This window comes from Mangifera indica, chromosome 18 (assembly GCF_011075055.1).
Source record: "Mangifera indica cultivar Alphonso chromosome 18, CATAS_Mindica_2.1, whole genome shotgun sequence".
NCBI classification, from domain to species: domain Eukaryota; kingdom Viridiplantae; phylum Streptophyta; class Magnoliopsida; order Sapindales; family Anacardiaceae; genus Mangifera; species Mangifera indica.
In genome coordinates this window covers 9,986,946-10,002,781 of record NC_058154.1, presented here as the reverse complement: position 1 = coordinate 10,002,781, position 15,836 = coordinate 9,986,946, and the positions used below count along the sequence as shown (strand labels likewise).

The window sequence follows — 15,836 nt, the reverse complement described above, 5'->3', positions numbered from 1 at the left end:
CAATAATATATTATCGTGCCACTCATCTTATCGCATGGAGCAAGTTCGACATCACTAAATTGCATTGGTCGGCCTGCATTACTCACGATTTTGACAACTGGGAAAAATCTTATCAACTTAAATAATGGGGTCTTCTTGTTAGAACAGATATTTTCAGACATGAAATATCACATTTATAACAACAAAACTTGTTATAAACGTAATCTATAAGACCAGGTTTGAACTTGGAATAGGGTTTTTGTGCATTTTGTTGAAAAATTGAAGCCTGAAAATGACTGGGGAATCTGTCCCTTGGGAGGCAAGAGAGCTTTCCAGGGAAGACTGAGATAGCTACTGGGTTCCCTCCATCAAATTACTTAAGCGAGGCCCAAAGGGCAATCCAAATTACTCAAGTATAATTGATTTAGCTCCGAAAAGGCAATCCAACTTACTTTAAGGTACGAAATTATTCTAATTATAGAAATGTTAGCCTTACGAGTGCATTGTCACACTAAGGATGTTCAAAAAACCAAACTGGTTTGATAATTTTTTGAACTGAACTGAATTTTTAGTTTGAAGGAAATCGTAAACCGTAACCAAACCGATTTAAAAATTAACTAATTTTGAACTAAACAAAAATACTAATTAACTAAACTAAATTTTTGGTTAACTAATTTTGAATTGAATTTTAAAAGATTATCCTATTTTATAATGTTTTTTCAATTTTTTTTTGAAAATATGTTCAACGTTTTATTAATTTTTTAAAACCAATTCAATTTAATTAATTGATTTTAAAAAATTAATAAACTGGTAATTAAATTAAAAAATTAGTTTTTATATATTCTTAAACCGATATCTGATCTAGTTATACAATTAACTAATTTTTAAGTTTGGTTTTTATAAAAAAAAATTGATCCGATTCAATTATTGAATATTTTTGTTGGCACCTCTATGTCACATGATGACGTGTACAGTTGAGTAAAATGGGTTCTGATACAGGAAAACAAGTTATTGGGTTAGGCCCATGATCCAGTTGAATGCAGATATTTTAGATGGAAAGAGAGCAGTGCAGTGAATAATAATTTGAGCCAGGAAGGGAATTAAATTCCGGTCAGAAGATCATTAATTTTTTTTTAAATAATTAAATACAGAGATTTAAACTTAATTTTTTTTTTTAAATTATAGTGTTCTATTACATTTGTTAACTCTTGTTTTTTCATAAGTTGTATTGAGTAATTGCAGACATAACTTTTTAAAAATAATTTTCAATTTAAAATCACTCTATTATCAATAATTTAAAAATTAGATTAAATCGATCAATTTAACTGATTGAATCAAGAATCGACTATAAGTCTGATTTTGTTAATATAAAAGAGCGGTTTTATTATTGATTTGGCTAAATCAGGTCAAAAACTAGATTTAATTAGATAAATCGATCAAAAATCGGTTTTGATTGGGTTTGACTTTTACATTTTTTTAAATTTTAATTATTTTTTATTATTTTATTATTCTTCGGTTAAACTGATCGAACTATAAACTAGTGAGACAACCAGTTTGATCACCTGTTCAGTTTTAAAAACATTGTCTATTATTGACTCGTGGGACAATAAAATTTGTAAAACATTAAAACTTTTAGGTAAAAAGTTCGAATTTAAATCTCTATTATATTTATAAAATTTTGACTTATTCGATATATTAATAATGAGTCTAATCATTATGCATCGGGTGTATTTAACTGAAAAATTATTGCTTGAAAATAAGTAAATTAGTCATTACACTTGCACAAAATGAAGAAAGGAAGTAAAAATGTTCACACAAAAATCGAATATACAAATGTCCACGAGAAAAAATGTGACCAAACGTAACCACAAAATTCATAAGTTGTCAAAACACTTACAACATAAACTCTCAAAATCTTAGTTAGTAAATCTAGAAATGAGAATTAATGATACAAAAATTATACAGATATGATATAGATAAATAGTTAAAAATATATTTATAAAAAATAAAATAAAATTCAGGTATAAAAAATATACAAAACATTTATATACAGATTTAATTCGACAAATCATTAATCATACGTTGGGCTGGACTTGAACTGAGCCAACTCAAGCTCGAGCTATTCGTCAGATTTTTTAATTAAAATTTTTGATACAAAACGATATCGTTTTGATCAATATGTATTAAAACGACGTCGTTTTAATAACGAAAAAAGAGTCGAGCCGAATTCACGCTTGACTTTTACGAGCTCGAGCACAACTATATGTGAACCGAGCTAAACTCGAGCTCAGCTCGGCTCGAATCCAGCCCTAATCATACATTTCTAAAAAACGATAATATCAATAATAATTTTAACACTTTTTATAGATCTTTTGGTAAAAATCAATATAACAGTTTAAATATAAAGTATTGAATTGTCTATTAAATCTAATATAACATAATATATCATCAAAATTTAATAAAAATTATCATTCATGAATTTTTTTATTAAATATAAAATATTTAATTAACTATTAAACATATTTTATATTATCATTTCACGAATTTTTTTATCAAATCATCATCAAAATGTTATAATTTGTTGATATTTAAGTTTATAAAATTAATCATGTATAGGAAATCTATAAAATACTTTTATAGTATCATTGAAAATATAAAGTATGCGTTACAGATTTGGACAACAAAAAAATGAGTTTTTTGTTTTATATAATTATGGTATTATAGTAATTAATTGAAAATATAAAAGATATTTTCGTACTTCAAAAATTTATAAAAAAATATATAAAATGATAAAAATATGTATTTAATATGAAAAATATGTCAAATATGCGTTTAACATGTTTTGAATTTAAAAATTTAGAATAATGTATTTAAAACACTAATTACATAGAAACACAAATTAAATATTAATAATTCACGTTTTTACTAATTACGCCCCAAATTAGAACATAAGTGGGAAGACTAGCTCCGTTGTGGCTAACTCATAAGAATACGTATGGGTCATTAAAGTATAGTACTTTGCGCACTCAATTATTATAATTTTTTCTTAAATTTTAATTTATCTTATGACATAAATTAATATATATTAAATTCTTGATGTTAAAATAGATATAAAACTAATTTTCATAATTATATAATTGAATATAAATATAATATATTATTATGTGATTAAATATTATTTTATTTTTAATTTAAAAGTGTATAATTATATAAAATTTATATATTTGATGGTATATTTAAAATTGTGTATAAATAATTTTATTTAATTGTAATTTGCAAATTAAGCATATGAACAGAATTATCCACATCATAAAAAGTCTGGCTGATAATCTCTGCACCAGTAGAATTCTCCCAAAGCACCTTTTTCTTCCCAAATTTTTAAAAAATCAATTCATGAATCAGCTTAAATAGCTTCGCTTACATATAACCAGAGCAAAAATTCAATAAATTTCCCATAAAACTCACGCAATTTCCCGCCAACACAAACCAGATGCAGAGATGCTCTGTTTTTCTCTGTTTCGCCATACACCTCCTTTAACTAGCCAATACAAGGATCAAGCTTGGCTCTTTCAACAAAAACCCATAACCCGTCTTACATCTCTTCATTTCTGTCGAAACCCAGGTTTTTTCTTCGAAAAAGATTATGGGTATCGAGCAAAAGTTTCAAAATTTTTGTGTTCGAATGGGGCAGTTACTTCCTTGGTGAACGATGATTTTGAGATGGAATTGGGCCGCCTCTTGGCGCTTTTGCCGGAAGAAATGCGAAGAAGGGTTAGTGAGCACCCGGAGCTTTATCAGTTAATTGAAGTGGTTATGGATTTGGGTCGAAAACCTTTGGCTAGATTTCCATCTGGAGACTTCTTTCTGTCGGATTGCCCAATCACTGTCCAGGACCTTGAACATGCTACATCTCAGGTGAAATTTTGCCTCGCAAGTGTTTGATTAAAGTTCGAAGTCTATGAATGGATTTTTGTATCTTGGGATTTTGTTTCTTTTGGTCATTGTATGATGGAAATGATTGATTGTGTTAAGGGTGAGAGATTCTAGTAATACAAAGTTATAAGATATGCAAGAGTAATTGCTGCTAGCTTTTCCTAGTAATTTATGGCGAGCAATTCTCCAGTTACAAAGTAAATATTCCGACTTTTTATCCGACCTCTGTATCCTAATTGACATGGAAGCTTATTTGGGATATAAAGTTAGAATTCTTCCTCTCTGTGTAGTATAATTCATTTTGTTTGGTGTTTGGTTGCAACAGTGGGGCCAAAAACTGAAATAAAACAAACTTCAATCGGTTAGTGTTAGGAATTTGAAGGTGTATGAGGTTGATAAACAAAGGAAAGAGGAAGCCTAAAAAAAATAGTTCAGATCTGTCCAGCATGAGTGTAAAATGTTGAGGATAAAATGCTCTTTGATTCCTTCATTAGTATTCATTATGTTTGCTTGAGATTTTCTCAAGTTGCAACTGTTCCATTTTTCTCATGAATATAATATCTATTCTGTTGATGAATTATAATGAAGAAATGCATACTTCTATGTGACCAAAGCTGCACATTGCAGGTTGGTGATTTTGCCATTGACAATCGAGCTGGTATCAGCCGAACATTACATCGCATTAGTGCTATCAGGAATCGAAAGGGGGCAATTATTGGTCTAACTTGCCGAGTTGGTCGTGCAGTATCAGGGAGCACTAAGTTACTGCAAGACCTTGTTCAAGATGGAGCTTCTTTGTTGATAATTGGTCCTCCAGGAGTGGGAAAAACCACGATTATCAGGCTAGTCACTTCTATTTTTGATATGTTTGTTAAGCTTGCATGATTAACTGTCTGCATTTATTTGTTTATTTTTGTTCTCTTTTTATTGATTTCAGTTAACCATTTGAATATTACCTTTAAATTATCAGGTTATCACATTTCCTCTCAGTGGAAGCCTATGAATTCTTCTGTCATTCTTTACTAAACAAGATATGTCTGGGTTAAATGTCTCTGGTTCAACAGCTTTATATCCCTGATGAACATTTTATAGGAGCTGGAAATTTTTGCCTGAACCTACTTCCCACCCTTGGTAATGAGTGCTAATTTGGCTCACAATCTGCAGAAATGAGAAAACATCCGGATATCATAATTTAGTAATTTATTCATGGTTAAAAATTCTTGAAAATTCCTAGTTCTGTTAGTAGTATTAAGTGTTTTAAAATTCATCGCAATGGTCTAATCTGTTGCAATGTCTCTGTAAATGTATTATGGCACATTATGTAATGCATAAAACATAAGATTGGGTGAATTTAGTGCAAGTTAGGAAATGTAATTTTTCAAATCATACCATTTAAAAGTCCTTGCTAAGTTTTAAATTTTAATACCCCAGCATCTATAAATTCTTGAGATCACCTGAAACAAGTTATTAACTTATAAGATGACCACATTGTCATGAATAAGCATCAGGCTGGTTTCAGGATAGCCTTAAAGTTCAATATTTGCAGGGAAATAGCTCGGATGCTTGCAAATGATTTCAAGAAACGTGTCATGATTGTTGACACCTCCAATGAGATTGGTGGGGATGGCGATATACCTCATGCAGGAATAGGTAATGCTCGTCGGATGCAAGTCCCTAACTCTGATATGCAACATAAGGTATGGACCAGACCTATATGGTTAGATAATGGAACATTTCAAATAATTATTGTGAAGATGGACACTGAAGATAGGTTGATTTTTGTTTGATTGGGAAGTCTATTGAATGTATTTATAATTGTAGTAGACTAAATAGACAGTATTTTAATATCTTTTTGTTATTTGAATGAATATATGGATACCCACTCAATAAAGTAAAGTGCTACATAACAAACAATGTCATCCTCATTCTTTTGTTTCATTTAAAATTGCATATTTTATTTAATCATGTAAGCAAAAACATTTATCAAGGACTCATATTTATTGCTTTGGACCTTTTAGGTATTGATTGAAGCAGTGGAAAATCATATGCCACAAGTCATTGTGATTGATGAAATTGGCACAAAGCTTGAAGCAATGGCAGCAAGCACAATTGCACAACGTGGAATTCAACTAGTTGCCACTGCTCATGGAATAACAATAGAGAATTTGATAATGAATCCTTCATTGGAGATACTTGTTGGAGGAGTGCAGGTGATCTATTAATTTCAACTATGTATAGTTGGTTTATCATTTTAGCATGTAATTAAAGCTTTAAGATTTATTTAGTGGCTGATTAATAAGGACTTTTAGATGGGTACTAGTGTTGAAATTAATAACCATTTCGTTTATAAGATGTGACACACAGGGGTCCCATTGGCCGGTGAACGGGCATGGGCCTTGCTCCCCTGTGAGCAGGCAGAGTGGTAGGGGGCATTGCCCCAAGGCCCATAAGTGGTTTGGGTTTAACCCATAAACAACCATTTAGGATTTCTCTTAGAAATAAAAATTCTAGTAGAATTTTAATAGGGTTTCTCTTATGAATAAAAATTCTAGCATTAAACATATTATTCTCTTGTATGAGTGATATAACAACCCATTAACAAATACATCCATTGTAACAAGGGAGGTGATGAGATATCAGAATAACATTGATTTTGTTAGATGTAACCTTGTTTTGGGTGAACTAGAGAAAACCGCGTGCTTTTTTTGTTTTTACTGTTTATATTGATTTGAGTGTGTTTGTTTGTTTTATTGATTCCACACACCCTCTAGTTTGTTCAACTAGTGTTTAGATATTATATATTCTTAGTTGCAACAATCTCACAACAAAGAAACAAGTCCATTTGTTGTTGCCAAATTGTGTGTTGGCTTCTGGTTATCAGATGAAATTGTATCATATGCCAAAATGGAAATGTGTGTGTTCTATACCATTTAAATGTTGACTATGTCTACATTCTGAAGATGGATGGGGGTACTGTTGCATTCTTTATCCTTTGCAACTTTATCACCATGAAGATTTAAAGAACATAAACCTCAGTAGACAAAGAAGTTAAAAAAAATTAGGATCATTTGTGAATCACAAGTTGTGAGTGAATCCTTTGAGAATTGGAAAATCCCACTGTCAGATCTTTTCCACTGTGAATAAAACATAGAAGTTTTCATTTTCATAGGGTTCAAGAAAGGGCAAAAAAGAAAAATAAAAAAATAACAAAGAGAACAAAAAGAAATGCCTACTCCATGTTGCAAGAGGTCTTAGGTCTTTAAGTACGAGAGGAATTGGAAGCTAACCTGTTTCTCATAATTTAAAGTAATTTTGAAGTTTCAGTTAGAATAAGGGTTTCCACTGTGACATTGATATTCATGTATGTTTGATATGGCTCACATATTTCATTGTTTCCATGTCTGCTATTAGCAATACGTCCTTTGTGGCCATTCATAGAGAATGCTTACTTTTAGTTGCGTTAGATAGTTCTAATATCTCTTTTTTGTTTGTAACATCTAGGATGAGATGCTTAGTTTAATGATACTTCCGTTATTATCATTCTGATTATTCTTTTTCTAAATTCTGCTATATTATTTAGTTAATCTTCTTTCAGTTTGGCAGTCCCTTCCTGTCTTACTTGAGACCATTTCTGTGACAGCTTTACTGTGTGTGTGTGTTTTTGTTTTGAATTTCATTTTTCGTAACTACTCTGTCACTTATTAATTATTTTTCAGAAAATGACATTAATTCTGGTCAATTACATTAATTTCAGAGTGTAACACTAGGTGATGAAGAAGCAAGCCGAAGAGGTGTCCAGAAAACAGTGCTGGAGAGGAGAGGGCCTTCAACATTCACTTGTGCTGTGGAGATAATTTCTAAGACTGAGTTGCGAGTTCATCGTAGCCTTGAAGCGACAGTTGATGCCATTCTCTCAGGTGTATATTCCTTTTTTCAATAACAAGAAAATAATTGCTATATCATATTTCATAATTATGACCATTTGATTGTTTGATAAAATGGTGATAATCCCAATTTTTTTTTTCCTGTTTGGCTTGTTATTGCTCTTCCATTGGCAATCAAAGGTCGTGTCCCAAATGTTGAAATTCGCAGGATGCGCTGTGATGGGTCAACAGACACTGTGTTGAAGGAAACATTCAGTGTCACATCCTCTGACCAGAAAGATGTGATAATAGACGAAGACGATCTAGAGATGACAGAAGAAATAACAGGCCATAATGATTTCATGTCTGAGTTTCATCAAAACGTTGAAGAAGATTCTTTGGAAGATGGATTTCCACTTCGCCTGTTTGTCTATGGGGTAAAAAATCGTAACTTACAGTTTCAAATTGATAATCAATGTTCTTATGAAGTTAATCTGCATATATGATCAAAGCCCCATGTCCCCTCCATTTTTTCTTTAGTATCATATATTTGCCTCATCAGCTCTTTCATATGAATGCATAACGAGAAACTTTTGGTTGTATAAAACTTACAGAATGTGCAGTTATTGTAGATTCTGGAGGCAAGCATAATGCAAGGAATTAAACAGTTGAAAATGGATTCTACAGTTCGACTAACTGATAATATCGGTGAAGCAGATGCATTACTTGCTTTGCAGTCTAAGCTCAAGAAGAATTCCCACATTCAAGCAGCTGCCAAAAATCTCCATATACCCATTTATGTAACGAAGGTTTTCTGGAAATTTAGTCCATCGCCATTAGTAGTAGCTTCTTGTCACCATTGTGTTTATTAACCTTTTTATTTTCTGTAGACAAGCTCATTGGTGCAGATAACCAAGGCCATACAGGCACTAGTAGATGATCATGCTAACGGATTAAAGGATCATGGATCAGAAGACAAGATTAACCTTTCAGAGAAGATTGATGCCCTTGAGGTAACAAGGATTTTTCGTTCAATTGGTAGATAAATATAGGAGTCCAAAATATGATTTTCTTTTTTTTTTTTTTGCAGAAGAAAATGTTTAATTTCTGACATGTTTGGATCATTTATCTTTTTTATTTTTTTGGGTAACCGGGGAACCTTATCCGGTTTGGTCAGACAAGTAACTCCCATGACATAATGATTAAACCTACAACTACTGTACATATAAGTCGGCATTTCACCAATCATGGCAGCTCCCTTTCTCAACCCGAGGTCTCCACTTGGGGATGATCAAACTTTATCAGTTTTGATAACTCTAGGATCATCGTTTATCTTATTTGGTAAAAAGTGTAATTCGGTGAATGGGTATGCCTATCTTACAATTAATTTCATTTCATCATACAGGAGGCAAGAATAGCCATTGAGCAGGTTGTAATTCCGAAGGGGCAAGCTGTGGAGTTACTGCCAAGGCCATCCTACATTTTGTCCCTTCAAATGGACCTCATCCGGAAGTACCAATTACAATTCAAGCGAGTCAGTAAAGAGCCACAGGAACGTCTCCGTATTTTGCCATTTCAGTCGAAGCTGGATGAACCCAAAAATGGTGATGAAACAGCTGATCTAGATTTCTGCTCTGATGACTTTATCGGCTCAGGAAGCGACTTGAATGGCTCTCTCTATACTGTGGACAGATTACCTCTCCTGCCTGACTAGCCTTTACAATGTTGCATATACTGCGATTCATTGATATATGATTGATTATAGACTCTTATCTACCATTTCAGGTTTTTTCTATTTGATTGGAAGACCATGTTCTTAATTGATTAATAAGAGAAAACTGATGAATATATGAACATGGTTATATTTTCCATCGAAAATCTTGAAGAGTCCATGCTCTTTAAGGTTTAACATGATGATATTGAGAGTGTTTGGTTTATGTAATATTTTATTATAAAAAATAAAAAATTATTATAACAATACGAAGATTATTGAGTATAAATTATTATTATTATTATATATGATAAAATTTGATAAATATAAATCATTATTGTATTTGATATGATATAATAAGAAACTATTAAGATATTATTTTATTTAAATATTCTTAATTTAAAATATTATTTATATTGTTTATTGTATTAATTAAAAATGAACGATATTTTGTTTTAAAAAATAAATAAAAATAAAATTATAATTAAATTAAAATTATTTTAATAATATTTAAATATTTAAATTGAATGTAAGATGAATCATTAAACAGTTTAGTTAAGAGGGAGTGGGGATGGGTGACCTCATTCAAAAATAAATAAATAAGGCAAGCAATGACATGCCAGCATGTCCTATGGCAGCACTTGGCCTTACAATTTGGTCAATTAATTGTTTATGCATTGTGGGTGGACTTTATTTTGCCTTTGCTTAGTTGGGCAAGCAATATTTCACTCATTGCTCTTCTTAATATACAAAGTGGACTTTACAAACAAGCCCGTATTAATTGAACAGATTAATCGAAAGTATAATAATTGAACTTATAATTACTATATCAGATAAGTTAAGATTTTTTAAACATATAAACTCAGACTTTTTTTTTTTATAAATTTTGATGTTCTATCAGTTTTATTAATATTTAGAGTCAATTTTATTAGTTTTAATGATTAATAATATAACACTTTATCATTATATAAGGAGTCATCTCTACTAAATTGAGAAACTTTTTAGGTTGTATGTGATACTCTCCACTACCTATATATGCGACTCCTGCGTTTGGTGCAATTTTGGATTATTGAAGAAGACAAATTGGTGATTAGCTAGGGGCTGCACTAGCTTAACATTGACTAATCATCTCTTAATTACAACTCATTTCCAAGTAATTACACTTGAAATCTGACTAACACGTAAGAGAAACCAATAAGAGGATAAAACATCTTAACTTTGAAATCAGGATCCGGTTTTTCCTCCATAAATTTCTTTACACAGTCATACAACATTACAAATCCATCTTTTGCTTTGTGCTTATTGACTAATTAGGTAGGTAATCATACTTAGCAATCTCTCGAGGGATTTTGGATTATCCCATTAACCTAATATTGTTGGGTAGTTAACCGGTATAATTAACATCTCAATCAAAGCAATTAGCAAGGACTATTTATACACTTTGCGCACGATTGGTTTATAGGAATAAAAAAAATATTCTGATAATATATATTTCATTACTGATATTACATTATATGGTTTGTTAAGTAATAAAAGACTTTGGTAATTTTTTATTATTAATGGTGTCATAACATGTAATATAAAAGTAATTTAATTAACATATCTATCTTAGAAATTAAAATTTTATCAATGTGATCATACTTAGTAGTCTCTCGAGGGATTTTGGATTATCCCATTAGCCTAGTATTATTGGGTAGTTAACCGATATAATTAACATCTCAATCAAAACAACCATTTATACACTTTGGGGCATTTGGTTTGTAAAAATAAGATATTACTTTAATAATCTATTTTTTATTATTGATATTGTCTTATATAATTTGTCATGTAATAAAAAATTTTATTAATCTTTTATTATTCACGGTAATATGATATGTAATATAAAGTGAATTTAATTAACACTTCTATGTTAGATATTACAAAATTATTAAAGTAATTTTAATTTTGTTATAATTTTATTTTTATTTATTAATTTTAAGACAAAAATACCATATTTTTTATTATTATATCAAGAATATTTTAGAATAATTGTACCTAATAATTTTTAACATATTTAAATAAAATAATATTTTATTATTCTTTTATTATATTTAATCAAATACAAATAATTTTCTATATCTATTAATTTTTATCAAATATAGTAATAATTTTTATTTAATAATATTTTAAATTATCTATTTTTATAATAATCTAAAACGCCTCTTAGATAATCTACCCATTAATTATCTATATAATTAAAGTTTTGACTAAATTAATTCAAAAGCATCGGATGGAAAAAGTAAAAATGTTGAAATTCGATGAAAACCAAATAAATTTATTTATTATGAATAATGGTAGAATACAAAGTCAAATATATTCTAATTTATTGAATATGGGAAAAGTAGGTAAACAATATTATATGTATTCATTTTTAGTATAAAAATTGATATATATTTATGTATGTTATCACGTAATCAAATATTATTTTATTATTAATTTAAAATCACTCATTCATATAATAATATATATAAATGTGTATTTATTTGTATACTAAAAATAAATATATATAATTTTATTGAAAGTAGATAAGTGGAATCAAATATAGAAACATTAATATTAATTTAGATTGGTCAAACCAAGCCAAAACAATGAATTTTTATTTGAGTGAGGTCGCAAGCTTCCACTCCAAACTCCACTTACCATTTTGTGGGTTTGTTTATAATCGATACGATATGTATATACTTTTGAGTATGTAATTAAATACATAAATAATATGTCATTATTTGATTAAACTTTATTTTATTATTAATTTAAAATTATCTAATTATATAATAATTTATCATTTATATATTTAATTATATATTAAAAAATATATGTATATAGTTTTATTGTAAACAACAACCTAATGTCAAGGGAGATCAACTTTAAATTGAACACTTATGCAAAGTAAATATGAAGAGAAAGTATGAACATGCTAATCAAGAGTTTCGGCTATGGATATACTTTACTTCATTTTTACGCCAACACAGACAAACGAAAAAGTTGAGATATACTGGGATCAAAATGGGGCCTGTTAAACATAATCTTGGCTGGTTCACATTGAGAGAGGGGGCGAGGAAATAAAGATATGTTTAAGTATCTAATTAAGTATTCAGATGATATATTATTATATTATTGACTGATTTTGAATTAAAAATAAAATAACACCTAATTATATAATGAAAAATCATTTAGATACTTATTTGAGTATTCAAATTTGGGTATAAATTGTGAGATTTTATTTATATGAATAAACATAAAATCATTCAATCCTAATCTACGTGATATACACAAAGATTACAAAAAACTAAATTAAAATTCTTTAGCATTTTAGGAATATCTAAAATCTCATGTAATTTGAATTCATAAAACTCCCAAAATTATCTATATTGAAGTAGCGTGTCTTTCACTCTTGAAATCTCTTGATAGCTTTCATAGGTCTTAGAGAAGGACCTAACCAATATATACGAAAGGTTGTCCTCGTTACAAATCAAATAAACTTTGAAGCCCAAACTAATACTATATATTCATACTATATCCTTTAACAATGTTGGACGTATATTTATTAATTATTTAAATCCATTTGTTAATTGTTATTTCCTTTCAATAGTGACCATCTCATTCAGGGCCACTATTAAATTTTATACTAAGAATAGTGTTAATTGTAGAAGAGAAACTAATTATAAAGTCAGTTAAATAATCTTACCGTCATGTGTTGTCGATCCTAAGCTAATTTGACTGCGCGTAGGAATGGAAAAAATATCATCGAAGGAGCACTAAAGTTGCAATAAAGTTTTAAAGCGAACCAATTCCCACACTTTGAAATTTAATGTTAGAATTGAGATGGGCAATTTCTGTTCTATATAAGGCAACTCACTCTAGCTCTCCAATCCTACACATCATACTCCAGCTTCTGACTTCTATGATAGCTAGCTTCAGTACAAAAATGGCCTTTAGCTTCAGGTTTTTGTTATGCCTTTTCTTGCTTTCGGACGTCGCTTTAATCTCTCAAACTCGCCCTCTTGATAACGATGCAACATTGTCAGGGAGCCTGGAAGAAGTTTCCAGGATGAGTTTGCAGAAACAGAAGATCATCGAAAGGCATTTTGAGTCCAAACAATTCTCGAATGATAAGAGTCGTGCGTTGATGGAGAACGCCAGGGAAATGCTCAAAGAAAGTGTAAAAAGACAAGAGATTCTCGGCAGGTTTTTTGATTCCAAGCGAAGGAGTCCTGGAGGCCCTGATCCTCATCACCATTGATGACTTTTTCAAGAAATTCATAAAGCCTTTCATGTTAACAAATAACCTGTAAAACTTGTTCTAGTTTTGCATGGTTTTTCAATAATACAGATATCGATACTTTGTTTCGATTCAGAGATGGCAAATAAATGTTAAAGAATTAATCAATGTTGCTTTACCTGGAATGAAGATAATATTGTTTCAGGAATTAAAAATTTTAATAAGTTTCTCCCATCACTTTAAGTTATCCACAAGAACCCATTAACACTGACGTGCTACTCCATAATTGAAAGATTACTGAGGAAACCTGCAGGATATATATTGATTATAAAGTTTTATTGTATTCTTTTACCGTCCTATTTCTTAGACGCTATGGGGTTTTCCACTGAAGTAATACTTTAATATATAAACAAATTGATCCCAAGAGTTAATTTGAATGGTTAAGTGAACGAACTCTTTCGTGAAAGATCAAGGTTTAATAACTATGTTTGTTCATGTAAAAAATCTAGACCGGTCAACTTGTATACCAATTTCATTATAATATATTATTTATATATTAATTTGTATACTTAAAAGTGTGTTGCTTCTTAAAAAATTAAGTGCACTTTATTGTCTATGTAAATCACTAATTCCCACCCTAGGTTTAGCAAAACTAATTTCTGTTTACCAAATTCTTTAACTACAAAATTTCACCCAAAAGCTAATCCGTTAATAACCATATTATGCCTAACTATTTCAAAATTTAAAATTTATCATATTATCCTTGATAGGATTGCTAATAATCTAATTAGATTCCACAATCAAAATTGCACCAAGAAAGTTGCTTTGGCTAGATTGCACCGACCTAACACACCTATCTAGATGTGATTTTGTTAGAATCTCACCAAGTCAAGAGAGATTTTGAAACTCGAGTTGCACTAAGCTTAGTGAGAATTTGATGAGGGAATCACACTTGCTTGGAGCAATTATAATAAAATCGCACCGAAAAGGTATAATCTCACTTAATGCAATTTCGATTAGATCATTTTTTTTTTTTTGTGCCATTCTATGATTTTGATCAAAGATTTTTTTAAATTTTTTATTTTCAAATTTTTGGAAGAGGAAATGACATTTATACCGTTCGATCATTAGTTTTTTCTTATATAATTAGGTTATGGATGAAAATTTTTAGGTTAGAAATTCAGTGGGTAGAAAATATGGTATTGCTAAACCTGGAATATGCAGATGGGAACATGGTTTGCGACTGTTTATTCTTTTCCCATTTAATTGGCAGTCATTTCAGGGTGATAAAGAATGAGAGAAACTTTGTCGAGTAGCTCATGAATTGAACATAAAAAAGGTAAAAAGGGCATTAGAGTGAAACAGCAATGGAGTTTTGTATTTTAATGGATGACCATCGACAACAGACAGAGCTACAGAGAAATTAGATTAGTGGACCTAAAATGGATTCTATTAAAAAGTTTAGAATCAGCCGAAGTCGGCACTTAGTTAACCGACCAACCGAAACCAAATTGCCTCTTGCACTTCTCTCTCTCTCTCTTTTTTTTTTCATTTTTCTTATCATTATTTTTTAGGCCATATAAAGGATATCGGGGCTGTTGCTTCCTTTAATTTGATTGGTACAAGATTTTTCATTCTTTTAGACCTTTAATTCATCATAATTGCATTATTTTGTGCTAAATGTGGAAGAGCAATCCTATATGTATACATTTTAGTATATAATTTAGATGTATAGATGATGCATTATTATGTGATTCGATGTTATTTTATTTTTAATTTAAAATAATTTAATTATAAGATAATTATCATTTATATATCTAATTTGCATACAAAAAAATATACATACATAATTTTATTGAATGTGGAATTTGTTCTTGTAAATAGTTTGATTATATTTCCCATTTGAATTATTACCGAAAGGTTGGGAAAGGTTCTTTGTCAAAAATAAATAAAATGGCCAATTCTTATAGGCCAAAAGACTTATTCCCACCCAAGCTTTAGTCCATTAACAAAGTTTCACCTGTTAATTTGGAAAAATCTAAATACTCACCTATCGTCCAGTTCTTTTAGTATATTTTGTTAGTTTAATTAC

The 15,836-nt window shown here is 29.9% G+C and overlaps 2 protein-coding genes across 3 annotated transcripts; both read left to right on the top strand.

Annotated features, from left to right (window-relative positions):
- The first annotated feature begins 3,279 nt into the window (after positions 1-3,279).
- LOC123202504 (protein SEEDLING PLASTID DEVELOPMENT 1-like) lies at positions 3,280-9,653 on the top strand. 2 transcript variants are annotated; one of them, XM_044618467.1, is made up of 9 exons: positions 3,280-3,894; positions 4,540-4,754; positions 5,459-5,609; positions 5,931-6,122; positions 7,667-7,829; positions 7,977-8,212; positions 8,408-8,575; positions 8,666-8,788; positions 9,181-9,653. In XM_044618467.1, the coding sequence occupies exons 1-9, from the start codon at positions 3,478-3,480 to the stop codon at positions 9,487-9,489; spliced, it is 1,974 nt and encodes a 657-aa protein (XP_044474402.1). In that variant the 5' UTR covers positions 3,280-3,477; the 3' UTR covers positions 9,490-9,653. The 2 variants fall into 2 exon arrangements, with proteins under 2 accessions (XP_044474402.1, XP_044474401.1); XM_044618466.1 differs by having other exon boundaries at positions 3,281-3,894; positions 8,408-8,584.
- Positions 9,654-13,450: 3,797 nt separating this feature from the next.
- Positions 13,451-13,765, top strand: LOC123201693 (CLAVATA3/ESR (CLE)-related protein 33-like). Its single transcript, XM_044617269.1, has one exon. It carries the CDS (start codon positions 13,451-13,453, stop codon positions 13,763-13,765), a length of 315 nt encoding a protein of 104 aa, XP_044473204.1.
- Positions 13,766-15,836: the final 2,071 nt, after the last annotated feature.

What these genes read in the sequence shown, in the direction of transcription:
- LOC123202504 (XM_044618466.1), top strand. Translation starts at nt 3,478, where the DNA reads ATGCTCTGTTTTTCTCTGTTTCGCCATACACCTCCTTTAACTAGCCAA. An exon ending in TTGAACATGCTACATCTCAG is followed by an intron (nt 3,895 to 4,539) that starts GTGAAATTTTGC and finishes TGCACATTGCAG; the next exon opens with GTTGGTGATTTTGCCATTGA. An exon ending in TACTTGTTGGAGGAGTGCAG is followed by an intron (nt 6,123 to 7,666) that starts GTGATCTATTAA and finishes CATTAATTTCAG; the next exon opens with AGTGTAACACTAGGTGATGA.
- LOC123201693 (XM_044617269.1), top strand. Translation starts at nt 13,451, where the DNA reads ATGGCCTTTAGCTTCAGGTTTTTGTTATGCCTTTTCTTGCTTTCGGAC.